This window comes from Cheilinus undulatus, linkage group 19, assembly GCF_018320785.1.
Source record: "Cheilinus undulatus linkage group 19, ASM1832078v1, whole genome shotgun sequence".
Lineage (NCBI taxonomy): Eukaryota > Metazoa > Chordata > Actinopteri > Labriformes > Labridae > Cheilinus > Cheilinus undulatus.
The window spans coordinates 24,573,557-24,588,829 of record NC_054883.1 but is presented as its reverse complement, the minus strand read 5'-3'; the positions used below and the strand labels follow the sequence as shown (position 1 = coordinate 24,588,829).

The 15,273-nt window shown below is 39.3% G+C and overlaps 1 protein-coding gene across 1 annotated transcript in view; it reads left to right on the top strand.

Moving 5' to 3' along the window:
• Positions 1-15,273, top strand: part of prkdc (protein kinase, DNA-activated, catalytic subunit) — a 49,765-nt gene that overhangs the window by 9,843 nt on the left and 24,649 nt on the right. The window contains exons 12-39 of the mRNA XM_041814031.1: positions 74-238; positions 333-501; positions 659-705; positions 834-950; positions 1,120-1,269; positions 1,503-1,612; positions 3,210-3,369; positions 3,604-3,690; positions 3,775-3,894; positions 4,863-5,022; positions 5,094-5,203; positions 5,357-5,444; positions 5,558-5,721; positions 5,825-5,977; positions 7,596-7,703; positions 7,842-8,068; positions 8,194-8,288; positions 10,173-10,275; positions 10,623-10,756; positions 10,983-11,213; positions 11,614-11,840; positions 11,915-12,123; positions 12,339-12,471; positions 13,377-13,535; positions 13,635-13,838; positions 14,035-14,223; positions 14,668-14,772; positions 14,878-15,045. Coding sequence (XP_041669965.1) covers positions 74-238; positions 333-501; positions 659-705; positions 834-950; positions 1,120-1,269; positions 1,503-1,612; positions 3,210-3,369; positions 3,604-3,690; positions 3,775-3,894; positions 4,863-5,022; positions 5,094-5,203; positions 5,357-5,444; positions 5,558-5,721; positions 5,825-5,977; positions 7,596-7,703; positions 7,842-8,068; positions 8,194-8,288; positions 10,173-10,275; positions 10,623-10,756; positions 10,983-11,213; positions 11,614-11,840; positions 11,915-12,123; positions 12,339-12,471; positions 13,377-13,535; positions 13,635-13,838; positions 14,035-14,223; positions 14,668-14,772; positions 14,878-15,045 — 4,092 coding nt within the window. The remainder of the gene's footprint in view (positions 1-73; positions 239-332; positions 502-658; positions 706-833; positions 951-1,119; positions 1,270-1,502; positions 1,613-3,209; positions 3,370-3,603; positions 3,691-3,774; positions 3,895-4,862; positions 5,023-5,093; positions 5,204-5,356; positions 5,445-5,557; positions 5,722-5,824; positions 5,978-7,595; positions 7,704-7,841; positions 8,069-8,193; positions 8,289-10,172; positions 10,276-10,622; positions 10,757-10,982; positions 11,214-11,613; positions 11,841-11,914; positions 12,124-12,338; positions 12,472-13,376; positions 13,536-13,634; positions 13,839-14,034; positions 14,224-14,667; positions 14,773-14,877; positions 15,046-15,273) is intronic.

The following is a 15,273-nucleotide window of genomic DNA, read 5'->3' as shown; positions in this document are numbered from 1 at the left end:
TTCTGTTGTTTTGGTATAACTTTGACCTTTACTTTTTAGAATAGTCAAAGAGAAATCCCTTTTCCTCCTGCAGCCGTGTAAGAAAGTATGCCCTCAGGATGTGGACCTGATGTACACAGAGCTGATTCAGCGCTGTAAACAGATGTACCTGACGGAGTCTGATGGAGAGGATGACAGCTTCTACCAGCTGCCCAGCTTCCTCGACTCCATCGCCAGTGTCCTCATTCACCTGGATAAGGTAGAAAAACACCTCCACTGTCGCAGAGATTCACACATTGTAAGCATTGACTCACTTCTGATCATCTCCTCCTGCCTTTTCTGGATTCTTACAGATCCCAGAGGTGTACACTCCTCTGCTGGAGCGCCTCCTGGTGGTGCAGATCGACAGCTTCCCTCATTACAGTGAGAGGATGCAGACTACATGCTACAGGTCTATCCTGAAGGTGCTGGTTGCCATGGCCTCTAAAGGGCCTGTTCTATGGAGTTTTATCAGCTCTGTGGGTGAGTTGAACAGGAGCATGGTATTAAAAACTATCATAGAATATATGGGCCTTTATCAGATCAGGTTCACATTAGTAAAAAGTCCAATAGATGCTTTCAGGTTATCTGTAAAAAAAACAAAAGTAGAACTTGACTCTCATTTATGCTTATTTTTCAGTGCACCAGGGCTTAATCCGTGTCTGTTCAAAACCCATCATGTCGAAGGTCAGATCCCTGTTTTCACATCAATGCTTAAACTCACAAACAGTGCCCCATTTTCAGTCTCATTCTCCTTCAGGTCAGTCATCCTGTTTACAGGGTTTTTACTGTTTTTGTTGTTTTTCTCCTCTTAGGAGAAAGACAGCCCTTCGTTTGAGTCCTCAGAGGTTCGGACTGGAAAATGGAAAGTTCCTTCGAGTCAGAACTACCTTGCTCTGTATAAAAACCTTCTGGACTGTGATCGGCTCAAGGTGCACCTATGTATTTATCAAACTAAAGAGTTTGACAACCTTATCCTGTTCTTCTGTAGGAGATACTTAATTTTCATTTGAACAGATAAAAAGACATCCTGTTGTAGCAGGTAGTTGTTGCACCTTTACTATGAGACCTCTTCATAACATTTTACTTTCTCCTTCTCAGGATTCAGGATTTTTGGACGGAGCTTTTGAGAGTCAAAACGCTGCTCTTGGTTCTCTGAGTCGACTCCTTTATGACGAGGTGGTGAAGTCCATTCTCAGGATTGTGGAGAAATTAGACCTATCTGTGCAGAAAGTGACATCAGGAGAGGAGGTGAGGTGACGGGTGCTAAATACATCCAGAACATTATACTCTTCATTTCCTAGGCTCAGGTTGTTTAAAGTCCCAGAGAAACCTTCTGACACCTTCTAACAGAACACTTCTAAAAAGCTTGAAATGTTTTGCATACCTGCTGCTGAAGTTTTTTACTTTACACATGATTCAGTTCTTCAGAAGTCTTTCAGTTGGATGAAGAATAATTGAAGACACTTAATTTTTGTCTGTAGGAACCTGACGATGCTGCTCATGTCCTGCCCTCTACTGACCCTACAGCTCACCTGGTTCCCAATAAGACCAAAGACTTTACCGCCTTTATCAACCTCGTTGATTTCTGCAGGTAATGGAAACAAAACACAAAGAAAGCTGTCGAAATAAGCAAATACCTGTGTCTATGCTCAACATTTTAGAGCTCTGTTAACATATTTACATGTCTGAGAAATGTTGTTTGAGTTTTGACCACAGTTTTCTGGATTTTAGAGCCCTAAACTTTAACTCACAAGGTCTAATATGTTAAAATGACTGCAAATAATTACAAGTTTTCTCCTTTTTTAGAATTTGTTTTTAAATTCATATTTGTATTGTTTGTTTTTGTTTTGTTGCTCTTACTTCTTTTCATCATTTTTAATTTCTTTAACTGCTTTCACTTTTTTGCTTTTGTGGCAAAATGCGCTAAGTACACTTGGGTGGCAAACTTTCTAGGCATGTTAGCACCCCATCTGATTAATCCTTAGAGCAGTGGTTCCCAACCTGAGGTCCGGGCACCCCTAGGAGGGTTGCCGAAAATCTCAGGGGAGGCGTTCTGATGTTGTCAAAATTACATGTTCATATATATTTTTTTTAAACCACGATTAGAGACATAATGTCGAAGGGCCAACCTGAAAGATTAAAAAAATAAAGAGAATCTGTTGATTTTTGTGCAAAAACATCAACATTTTTGAACCCTCCCCCCAACATTTTAGAGATTATGGTCATATATTTAGATGGAATCAAATTCAGAATTTCAGGGTTCATAAAGTCAGAAATTTGCTCGAAAAAACTTGAAATTTCCTAGTTTTAAAAGACTTAAATTTTGACATTAAAACTCAAAAATGTCAAGTTTTAGGTCCTAAAATTTACAACAGTGAAAAGTGAAATGAGATACAAGAAAGCTGAAAACAGTGGTTGGATTTCTGACTTTATAGTCTCAAAAATTGTACGTTTTTGTTCAAGTACATTTACAACTTTTAAAAGTAAAAAGATTTTACATTTTTAAGGCTTAAGAATTCTGTATTTTTTTTCTTGAAAATTAACAGATCCTCTTTATTATACATTGTCAATTTAATGGATAGTTTATACATAAATATTTTGTCAAAAGCCAATGTATGTAGGTACATTATTATTATTATTATTATTTATTTTTTCTCAATGAAAACAATAAAATTTATGTTTAATTTTTCCAAGTTCGTCTTGGAGGGTTTGATTGATATAAAAAAGGAAAGAAAGCTTAAAAATTAAGCTTTCCACACTAAGTGATTGCAATGCAAAATGTGATTTTATTTTCATTCTATCATGTGACAAACATAGCGGATGATGAAATCTCACCCGCATGATCGTGGACCCGTAAGGGTTAAAGTGAATTGTTTAGTGGATTTGGTGCAAAAGAGGAGCTATTAGTGCACTGCAAAAGATTTTAGTGAATGTACATCTGAGACTGTTATCATTCCAGAAAAGCAGAGTAGTGTGGACAAGATCTATAAAACCGATTTTCCTCCTAGTTGCAAGTCTAAATTTTTCTGGGCTCATCAAAACCTGAGATGTCAGACATTATAAGGGCCATAAAAATGTTAAATTAATTCATTGGTGTCTTCAGACATCTTAATTATTCACTTTAGCACATGTAGAGTTTATTTTAAACTGTGGCTGTCAGTCTGAGTAATTTAGTGTTTATTTTACAGTGAGTTGTTGCTGAATAATCATGTGGAGTATTTTGAGTCCTGGGTGTTTCCTCTGAGCCACGAGCTCATCCTCCACTCCATCAGAAACCCGCTCGTCAGCGGGTTTTACAAACTACTCTCAGTCAACATGAAGATATCAAAGAGGATCAAATACTACCAGGTAATACTTGCTTTAGCACAAAGCAGTATCTATCACATTACTTTTTTTGCTCTAGCAAATGCATTTGAAATATTATCTTTGAAAGTCCAAGCTCTTTATTTACAAGTGAGCTTTTAAGATAAAACAATTGAAAATTTTAAAGTGAAGACATAATAGAAACACAGACATGTAGGGTAGGATTAACCACAGCTGAACAGGAGTTACAGATTGTTGAAGTTATCTCTTTTTTTACAGGGCATTGGCCTGAAAAGCTCTACATCCTCCCCAAGTGACTCTGTGAAAAGTGCCACTTTAGCACTCATCTCAAAGTTTGGAAAAGAGGTATCATCATTTTAAACACATATTTTTATCAGGCTGTGTGAAGGTTAATGTGCGATATTTGAGTTACCTGTAAATTCCCTCCAGGTGTGTGTGAGAATGAAGCAGTACAAGGACGAGCTGCTGGCCTCCTGCCTCACATTTGTCCTCTCACTGCATCACAACATCATTGCTTTGGACATCAAGGCATACTGCCCCGCTCTGGAGGTGAGACTTTTCTTTTTTAAGCATAATCTTATGAACTAGAATAGGTAGATAAATTAAAACAGCTGAACACTGTTATGTTGTAGCCTGATGCTAGACTCAGTACCCCATCCTGACAATGTGAAACAGAAGTTTTAGATATTTTTGCAAATGCATTAGAAATAAAAACTAAAATATCACATTGGCATTAGTGTCAGTCAGTCAGACCTTTTGCAAAAACACTTGATATTTAGCTCAGGTTCCTCCCATTTCTCTGGATTGAGATGTTTCTACACCTTGATTGGAGTCCACCTGTGGTAAATTAAACTGATTGGATATGATTTGGAAAGGCAGACAACTCTAATGCCTATAAGAGCAAAAACTCATGAGGTCAACGAAACTGCCTTCAAAGCTAGGAGACAGGATTGCTGCATCTCTGCTGCACTGAAGTTTCCCAAGAACTTAGTGGCCTCCAGAATTCTCAAATGAAGGAACTTTTGACCAACCAGGACTCTTCCAAGAGCTGGTTGCCTGGTCAGACTGAACAATCAGGGTGGAAAAGGGCCGTACTAAGAGAGGTGACCAAGAACCTGATGGTCACTCTGACTGAGCTCCAGAGATCCTGTGTGGAGATGAGACAAAGTTCCAGAAGGACAACCATCACTGCAGCCCTCCACTGATCTGGGCTTTATGGTAGAGTGGCTAAAAACACTTAAAGCCTACTTTGAGTTTGCAAAAAAATCTCTAAAGCACTCTCAGACTGTGAGGAACCAGATTCTCTGGTCTGATGGAACCAAGATTGAACTGTTTGGCCTCAAATGCAGACTAGCATTAATGGTGATAAGTACATTCAGAAGAACATTCAGAGCATAATAAATGTTGCAGATTAAGAATGGGATATTTGAGTGTATTGGATAGCAACTGTTTTTGTTTGGTCTTCCTTTATAACTTGTTTGTTTGTTTGTTCTTGTGCTCGTCGATGGTAAATCCAGGCAGCTCTGAAGCTGGGTTTGAGCCATGTTCCTCTGGCTAATGTTGCCCTCGATGCTCTGGAGGACTGGTCCTCTCACATCCCTCCTCAGACGATGCAGCCGTGCTACTCCAACATCCTCCCTCTGCTGGATGGATACCTGAAGACCACCTCCACTGACAGTATGGCCTGAGTATTTATTACACACCAGTTAACTAATTCATTAGAAATCTAATTTTTCTAATTCTTACAGACAAAGATGACAGCAAGTGGGAGGTGATGTCTTCTGTGTCATCAAGCAGTGGCCGAGGATACAGCAAAGTGATGACCAGGCTTCTTAAAAAATCAAACCAGCTAACAATGGTACCAAAAACACCTGGGACTTCATATAAGTTATCAATATTTCTTCTGCAGATTTGCATGTTTGTTCCAACTTCCCAGCCCTGAAGAAAATGTATTTGCAGTTCTTACTTTCTCTTGCCTCCATATGAGTGAAAGAATGACTCTTGGTTGCAGGAAGATGCTCCTCTTGTCACGGTGAGACTGAGGGTGGTGAAGTTACTTGGTCACCTGGGAGGAAAGCTCAACAGGAACCTTGTTACTGGTAAGGATTTACATTACTGCAACACCGAGAGGAGGGTTATAAAGGCTAAGTGATGTTTCAAAGCACTTTAAACATGAAAGTGAAATAAGATATTTGATTTTTTTGTCAATCAGAGGTCTCATCGGAGGAGATGATGAAGAAATTTGTGTCTTGGGACTCTGAGAAGAGGCTCAGCTTTGCAGTGCCGTTCGCTGATATGAAGCCGGTCATCTACCTCGACCCATTCCTGCCCCGGATCAGTGAACTGGCTCTGTCCACCAGTGACAGACAGACCAAAGTATGTCCTCATAATCTCCTGATGGATTTGATGCAAAGATATGATGAAATGAGTAGAAATGAGGGATGGTTTTAACCCAGCTTGTCTTGTGTTTTTTCTGTAGGTTGCAGCCTGTGAGCTATTGCACAGTCTTGTGGTCTACATGGTGGGGAAAAGCGCTCAGATGGTGCAGGGAACAAATACTTTACCTCCGATGTACAAACTGCACAAGAGACTGTTTCCTGTCCTGCTTCGTCTGGCCTGTGATGTGGATCAGGTACGATGCTGCCCCATAAAAACTACTAATGTTTAAATATCACAGTCACAGATAAACAATTACTGTAAAAGCTGTTATGTAATTCACACTGGTATATAAGAGGCAGTTGGATTTGGTGTCTCCTGGAGAGGAAACCACAACATGCAGTTTCCATGCAGCTGTGTAACTCTTGTAAATAACCTTTTATCACCACATGGAGTTTGTACTCCTGCTGGTTTTGGTATGGTAGTTTTGCTCTCAGCTTACAGTATCATAATAGTTGTGAAATACAAACCCACAGCCTGTGAGAGGGTCTGCCCACCTCCTCCATCACTTGTCTTTAATTGAGGAGTCTTCAATGAAACCAACACTCACAAAAGATGACTAACAGTGAACTCTTGTTTTCTTGAAATGTATTTTTATTTTAGTCCTGATCTGTTCCAATTTCTATACACGTTCCGTTACCTGATATTAATTCTGAGCTGCTGCAACAAACTGAATATTTAAAAACCCTTAGAGCTCACCCCTTATAAATTTCTTGGTAACATTTGAACTGTAAGTCATGGGCACTTACTTGTTTTTTACTCTGAAAGCTCTGTGTTGTGTCTTTCTAATGGTGTTCTCCAAAACCTGACCAAAAAAGAGCGTCTGTGATCCTGTTTCAAATTTTGGGTGAAAAATCGTCCATTTTTTGAACAGGTCAAAATTTGACCCTAGTTGAGCACCTGTGGCCCTGTCACTGGATTCATAGCTCTTACAAAAAGTTTTCTGGTCAGTCTGGAACTTGGCTGACTTTCCAGGGTCTTTAAAGATTAAATCCATGCCATTAACTCCGATATTGAACGTCTTTTTATCAATTTATAATCCATTTTTCAATCATTCTCAAAAGTTAGCCAGTTACCCCACTGCCATATTGTCTGTTTGTATCCCAGAATACATTGCGACCGTGCTGTGACATCCAATGGGAAGCTGATCTGTCGACTTAGAAACTGAAGGAGAGTACAAATGGCTCATAATAAAGACAAATAAACACAGGGAGAGTGTAATTTATCCCTCAGAGTCTCTACACTTTAAATAATGACTCAAATTCCCAAAAGTGCAAGGACTTTTATTATAAAAATGTGAATATTTTGGAGACTTTTTGTCTCAGTATTATTTTTTTTTATTCTTTAGTCCCAAAGAGATAGAAGAACAAGTTTGTCCAAAAAAAAAAAAAACTCATAGTCATCGATGTTTACTGTGTTTAATACATAAAAGTCTTTGAGTTTCAATTTCCATTTAGTATTGTCTTTTGTCTTTATAGCCCCATTACTTTTTAAAATTTTTAGTGTCATGGTGTGTGCATTGTGTTATGTTGGCAGCTGCACTTGCAGTTTAATGTTAGATATACCGCGGACCCACTGCACACTTACTCATTTGAAATGAAAAGAAGCAAATACTTGAATGGATTATTTGTTTTGATGCAGCTCAGTTTACCAATGAACTGAGTGAGGAGCAGTGCAGACTGTTAACAGACAGATAATCTCTGAAAGGCTCCACACGTTTAGTGATGTCTGCACATCTGCTCCTCCTCATATAGGGGTTTGTGGACTGATCCACAATACTGTACAGTGATGAATGTTGATTTCTTTTTTATCAGGTGACCCGTCAGCTCTTTGAGCCGCTGGTTATGCAGCTGATTCACTGGTTCACAAACAACAAGAAGTTTGAGAGTCAAGACACAGTTGCTGTCCTGGAGGCCATTATGGTTAGTTTTTCTAATCTATCAGCACTTTAGAGGCTCTTCTTAAGATGCAGTCTTTTCTGTCTTCAGTGTTGCTTTTTGTAAATACCTGCTGCCTCCTCTTCCTCCTCTGTTTGCCTTATTTCTCATTATGGTCTTCAGGACGGTGTTGTTGACCCAATGGACAGCACTCTCAGAGATTTCTGCGGACGCTGCATTGAAGAGTTTGTCAAATGGTCGATCAAACAAACGACCCCAAAGCAACAGGAGAAGAGCCCCACAAACATGAAGTCTTTGTTCAAACGGATCTACAGCTTGGCTCTCCACCCAAACGGCTTCAAAAGACTTGGTGCAGCGTTAGCGTTCAACAGCATCTACAGGCTGTTCAGGTATCTGTCTCTCCTCCTCGTTTATCTACTCTCTTTAAAACCCCACAGCTATGCTGATTTAATGATTGGATTCAAAAGGATGGAAAATCAGTTTTTCTCTCTGTGTTGTTGTTTTATGTCTTCAGGGAGGAGAGTTCGCTGGTGGAACAGTTTGTCTTCGAGATTCTCGTCATTTTTTTGGAAAGTTTGGCTATGGCACATTCAGATGAGAGATCCATGGGTAAATAATTTTTCCAGTCAAAAATCAAAGACAGGAAACTTAGTAATAGAACAATAAAGTAATTCTTGTCATAGATTAACAAACAGCTTTTTGTTGAATGTATCAACTGGGACTGAAAGATATGTAAGAAAATTGTGTTCCTTTTTGACATTTCAGAACTTTGCTTTTAAATTTGGCTTGGTTATTTATTCATAGATTTTGAACAGACTGTCAAATTTAATGTTTTCATATATAGACAGACCATGAACAAAACTCAGGCTTAGTTCACATTTTGCAGTTGAATGGACTCTCAAAATACCTAAATATATCTGCAAAATATATTAAGATGAGGGTTTTTCATGATACGTCCCCTTTAAATCTGGGAAAATCTGAAGATAAGGGCATCTCTGCAGCAATACAGTTCTTTATTACAAAGCTGTTTGCAAACTTTACCTGAAAGTTTCATTTTTTGGGTACAAATTAGAGAAATGGGTCCATCCCAGTTTCTTTTTGCACAATGGTCATGATCTTGTGTGGACTCACATGATGAATCTGAACAGTTTTGGACCAGAACAGGTCCAGATTAATAGAAATAGAAAAAGTTAATGTTCAGATAGCAAAGACATTTGGCCCAGATCTAGCTCAAAGATGTCACAGGCTGTGCCAGCTGTGAGGCTGATCTGGTGCAAATATTTTTGCTGGATGCTATCTAAAACTACACTGAGAGCAAGAGTCCTTTGGCTCGGATATGTACCAGATGAACAGCAAAGATATCCTACATTTAGGAAGTGCATGGCGGCCAAAATCTGACCCAAGTGTGTGTCAGCAGTGAATAATAACAAAACCAGACCTCTACCAGGAACACACCAAATATAATAGCTGATTTGGCTCGTAGCTGGGCCTTATATCTTTATGGAGGAGTTTTGGTATGGAATTATGGCCCTTTTTTGGTTGCCACATGTATCTAAAAGACCAAAACTCAATAGCATTCCCTGAACCTAGCCCAATTTATACCAGTGGTTTTCAACTGCTCACATTTTACATGCCCCTTTCCTCATGATAATGTGTAAGTTTTAGCCAATTTTCCAGATATCTTGAGAAATTATTTCATTAACATGGTAAAACCCACTCTTTTATTGCAAGAAAAAGAGATAATAAGTTGAAATTGTGATAAAACATTTAAATTTGCCCATTATCACAATAAAACAGAGTAAAATAAATGGTACGAGTGCATGCTCTTCATAGACTTTTGCAACATTTTTTTTTTTCTATACACACATTTGCAACCCGCTGAAAACTGCTCTGCGACCCACTTTTGGGTCCAGACCCACCAGTTGAGAAACACAGATTTATTCCAAACCTTTGATCTGGTCAGATCGTCCCAAAACTGGCTTTATTAAACAAAATGTGAAATCACAACAAAATCAGATAAAAAACATATAAGAATATAAGAACATAGAAATGTCAACGAAACAAGGAGTAACCAGGAAGTTGGGACACATTTTCTCCAATAGTCAGAGGAGCTTGCTGCTGTGGATTAACGTCATTGAATTCGTTCAGTGTTTGAATTTAAACCTGTCCGGTCTGCAAGGACTGTCCCACATGAACACCCCTGTCATTCTGATGATTCCATCCTTATTTGGTGCGAAGGCGCTAAGCAGGTGTGATTGCTGGGTGAATCTGGCAAGTTGAGGCTGGGCTCTGAGTCAAATGCTATCTGTTTATTTTTCAGTAACTGGCATGTTGTGCAACCTGATCAATTACTGGTTCATTTATTTGTTCAGATTTACTTAAGAAGTGTAAATATCAGTGATACATTTCTTGTAATGTTTTACTGAAAAACAACTAGAAAAAACTAAACAATTTAGCTCCTTTAGTTATGGGTTTTATGTTGTTGTTTCTTAGGTACGCTGCAGCAGTGTGGCAGTGCCATCGATCATCTGCAGAGAATCATCAAACAGAAAGCTCCCAGCCTGAATGAGCGGAGTGCACAGAGACGCATTCCCAGGTTTGTGCTCTGAGAATAAAATAACACATTGTTGAACTGTATATTTTTGTCAAAATATAAAAAGACAGTGTGATTAATAATAAAGATGACTGATGTCAATTTCTGGTTGTGACTAAATAGAAATAATATATAGAGATAATGCTTACAGACTTGGTGAAAAATCTATTTACATCACTGTCTGAAATATAAACACATGATGATACATTTTTGTATCTTGACCATTACTCTTTATCAAACAATTTGTGCCCACTCTCCTTTTTTTTTATTCCCTTGATGATTTATGTGTATGCCCTGATTAGATATTTTAACTCCTGATTGGAACAATCAAACATGTCCTCCTCTTGCAGAGGTTTTCCCCCTGATGAGAAGCTGTGTCTCTCTGATGTGGTTTTGTGGCTCCTTGAACAGTGTGGCCGACCTCAAACTGAGTGCAGACACAGATGTATGGCTCTCTTTTATGAGTTCACACCTCTCCTTCCAGGTGAGCAATCCCACCACGCACAAGCATTTCATAAACAGAAATAATAAACTGTTTAATGTTTAATACATCAGCTGTGTTGATGGTTTTTTATGTTCTATTGTGAGTAAAAGATGGGTTCTTTAGATCTGACAGTCATTAAATTCTGTTTTTATTTACATTTTACACAGCGTCCAGATTTTTTGAAGAATTGCAGTTGTAATTCAATGATATGTGGGACTCTCTTTAGGTAAGAAGTCTACTGCTCAGTGGTTCGACAGCATGCTGAAGGATCAGGGCGTTGGTTTCCTGATCGCTCGGTTCGAGGGTGGGGGTCTCCTATCCCAGCCAACCCTCAAAGAGCTGAGAGGTCCGTTCAGCATCAGAGCCACACTGCAGTGGATGGACCTGCTGCTGGCTGCCCTGGACTGCTACAACACCTTCATCAGTTTACACATCATAAGACCTCACCACATGATGAGTAAGTCAGCCATACTGGTGAATAAATACTGTTATTTTATTATTTTTTTAAAGGTTTATTTTGGGCATTTTTGTTCCTTTATTTGATGGAGGAGGATAGTGGATAGAGTCAAAAACAGGGATGAGGAGGGGGGGAGACTTGCGGTGGAGGGCCTCAGGCCGAATTCGAACCCGGGTTGTCCGCGTACATGGGGCGCGCCTTAACCACTTGGCCACCTGCGCCCCGTAAATACTGTTATTAATGGGACTGAATATAGTGACCCTGGAATTTATGCAGAATTTTGTTTTGCATGTTTGCATGTTAACTGGAAAGGGCAAAACAGTTTTAAAATGTACTTAGAGATTGAAATGACTGATAAAAAAGGACAAACAAAAAAAAACTTTCCTCCTTTATCTTGAAGACTTGAAAGAGAAATCGAGTTTTCTGAAAGCAGTCAGTTTCTTCCTGACTGAGCTGGCGACCCGGGACCTGTCAGCAGCAGAGAGCTGTTTCCCTGTCAGTGAGAAGACGTCCCACTTCAGCCCCAGAGAGGTGGACCAGTACCACTTCAGCAAGTGCACCATCATCGTTCGCCTGCTGGATTTTGTCACTATGATTCTCATGAAAGCAGACCAGGAGTTTTGGAAGGTAGTACTAAGTCTAAGATGAAGAAATAAATGAGTTATCATGTTTTCTCACCGTTTTGGTTTGGGTATCCACAGCTGCTGGAGCAAGATGTTTTCATCCCAGCTTTTTTTGAGCTGACATCGCTGGTGGTGTGTGAACCATCCTCTGTTGGGTTCAACATGGCTGATGTGGAGGTTATGAAGAAGCTTCCAGAAGTGTGTGTTCCTTTACTGAAGGCCCTGCTGGCCTCTCCTTACCGCTCTCAGATTGAAAGCAGTTTAAGGACCAAAATCTCACGTAAAAGGTTTGTCATCATCCCTGAATCCATCATGATGACCTCGTTATGCATGCAGTAACTATCATTAAGAATAATATATAGAACAGTATCACTTTCATTGTTTTTCCTTACAAAGGAAACTCTTTAAAGGAATTATTGTACCTCAGAGGACTTTGGTTAAAGAAGTACAAACAGGCAGTTTATTATATGATGTCTTTCTCCTTTCTGTGGTGTTCCTTCAGTGTGGAGGAGTTGTGTGTGGTTGATCTTTATCACTGTGACTCTGTGAGCTGTCAGGATCAGATGGAGATGGTTCTGTCTTCTTGTAAACAGATCCACAAAGCCGGCTCCCTCAGCTCCATCCTGCACAATCAGGTATTTGACCTCAAATCAACATATATTTTAACAGTTATGAATGCTTACCTGCAACAATTTAACCCTTCTGAATTAATGAACATATTTCACCTGAATCTGAACAGTGTTACGAATAATTGTGCAATGGATTTTCCCCTTACAAGTCACCATCTTCAGCATTTTAAAGTCTTATTATAGGGTTAATCTAATGCTATTTTTGTACTGAAACATCTGTAATCAAGACTAAAAATAGCTGAAAACCAGTACGATTGGGGGAAAACCATCAGACACAAACCATGCATTCAGAAAATATTCAGACTCCCTGAGGCCTTCAGGTTATTTGTTTTGCAATCTCAAAGTCAACTTTCAGAGTCTTCCATCTAGCCACACTGCCATAAAGCCCAGATCAGTGGAAGGCTGCAGTGATGGTTGTCCTTCTGGATCTTTGTCCCATCTTCACACAGGATGACTGGGGCTCAGAGTGACCAGCAAGTTCTTGGTCTCCTCTCTTACTAAGGCCCTTCCCCCTGAAAGACCATTACCATTTTTTTAATTTATGAAGCCATTTCAGTGCAAAAAACATCAAATATTGTACCTTTGAATAAAAGAAATAACTTTAGCATTGCTTACAAAATTGAAATTACAATTAAAGGTTCACATTCATAGTAATTTTAATGGTGTGGGACTGGATTTTGGTGCAAGAAGCATTTTGCTGTCCATTTGTAGTCAGTGTTGTCATCCAGGTGAACAATGCAGTTACCTTTTTAATTATCATTAATTAAAATATATTTAAGCTTTTAAATAATGAATTTTTGTATGTATGTAGATTTACTTCAACAATGTAGATTGTAGATGATGTTCCCAGATCATGCTCTCCATTACAGCAGAAACCTCACATTGTTTTGTGCTTCTTGTCATTTCTAAAGGATGCAGTCTTTACCAAATCCCTTGGGTCCAAACTCCTGATGACGGTGTATAAAGGTATCGCTCCAGGTGAGGACAGAAAGTCTCTTCCATCTTTGGACATCAACACAAAGAGACTGGCAGACGGACTGCTGCAGCTCTCCTTTTCTTTGAGTGAAGAGGTTTGTAAAAAAAACACTTTAAAATGGAGGAAAAATACATTTAGGATAGATTTTAAACCTCCTGACTTTGCCTCCCGTTCTTTATTTCTGTGTTTGCAGAGTGAGCAGCTGGTTGAATTGTTGTTGAACACCATCATGCTGTCTGTGCCGATATCTGGAAGTCATAGCCGTAACTTCCTGAGTTTTTCACATGGGGAGTACTTCTACAGCCTCTTCCAGACGACCATCAACACCGAGCTGCTGAGAAGTCTGAACTCCACCGTCCCACACCTCATGAAGGCTTCATCTCAAAACCAAAGCATGGTACCACTGCTCTTTCTCTGGTGCTTTTACAAGGATCATTATCAGCAAAATTATAGTTTGATTTTCATTTTAACAAATGGAAATGTAAGTGATTTAAAGTCTCTTCTGTTTAGTGCAATGAAGCTGCTCTCATGTTAATGAATATTATTGTATTGCTTTGTGTGTGCTTGTTTTCTATTGTTGTATTTGTCATAAGGTAAGTGTGTTGCTGAACGGCATGCTGGATCACAGCTTCAGAGAGCGCTCTGTGAGGAAGACTCAGGGCAAGCAGCTGGTGGAAGAGGTGCTGAAGAGATGGGCCAGTCTACAGTCATGGTGGGAAGGACCGTCTTCAACTGCAGAGGGCAAAACAGCGATTCTTCTGCTACTCTCTAAACTCCTGCAGGTATTACCGAGCTCATGTTGGTACTGCCCTCTAAAACCTGATTTATACTTCTGCATCAGAGCTGCAGCATCACTTCCAGTGCTGTCACGAAGTGTCTTTTCAGGGTATTTCTCCCTCTTTATGAATGAAAAAAGAACGTTGCTTTTCTGTTTAGTAAATGCTTTATGAGGTGCAATTTTTATTGAACAGATTCCTCAGTTCTAAACAAGAAGTTATGGTCAGAGCTGGTCCGTACTCCTCATACTGTCTTATTGTTTTGGTTGAAAGCCCCCTTGTAGTGGGATTTTACATACCACAATTTAAAAAAGGGAATGCATTAATGCTCATTGTTTAGAGTGAGCACATCTGAAACAGTAACAATACATCACAGTCTGAAAATGCTTACACTATTATAAATATCAATTTTGTCTTTCTTCCATGACTTCTTTCTTCCACTCCTGTCAGATTGACTCATCCGTCTGCTCTGATATTAACCATCAAGCATTCAGATCAGTGTTTTCCACTTTCACTCTGCTGCTGGTCGACATGACTTTGCCCCTGAATCTGAAGGTAACATAGAGCCTAGATGCTCTGCCATTAGCCATTCTACTTTAACCCTCTCTGCTTGTGTTTTAATTGTAAGTCTTTTTTTGGTGTTTTTTCTCAACTTTTCAGAGTCAGGCTTTGCTGGTGCTGCCATTCTTCACCACCCTCCCTGATGAGCAGCTCTCTGAGCTGCAGAAATCTCTGGATGCTCTTGTGGCCTCTCACTTCCCTATGACTTCAGACGAGTTTGCCAAAGGATCTCTGCACCGCAACAACTACATGGACTGTATCAGAAAGGTAACAGCTACAGTTCTTATAACAATCGTTTGTCTCCTTGGGTGTTTTTCCTTTTTATTGATTTTATAAATCAGTCATGGTCTACAATTTTTTTGACAAAAAAAAAATACAGAAAAAATCTCTTTAATGTTAAAGTGAAAACAGATTTCTAAAAATTAATGTCAATTAAACAATGTTATGCATTGCTGTATGCATCGGCACATTGTCTTACTGGAAAAAAAACCTTTC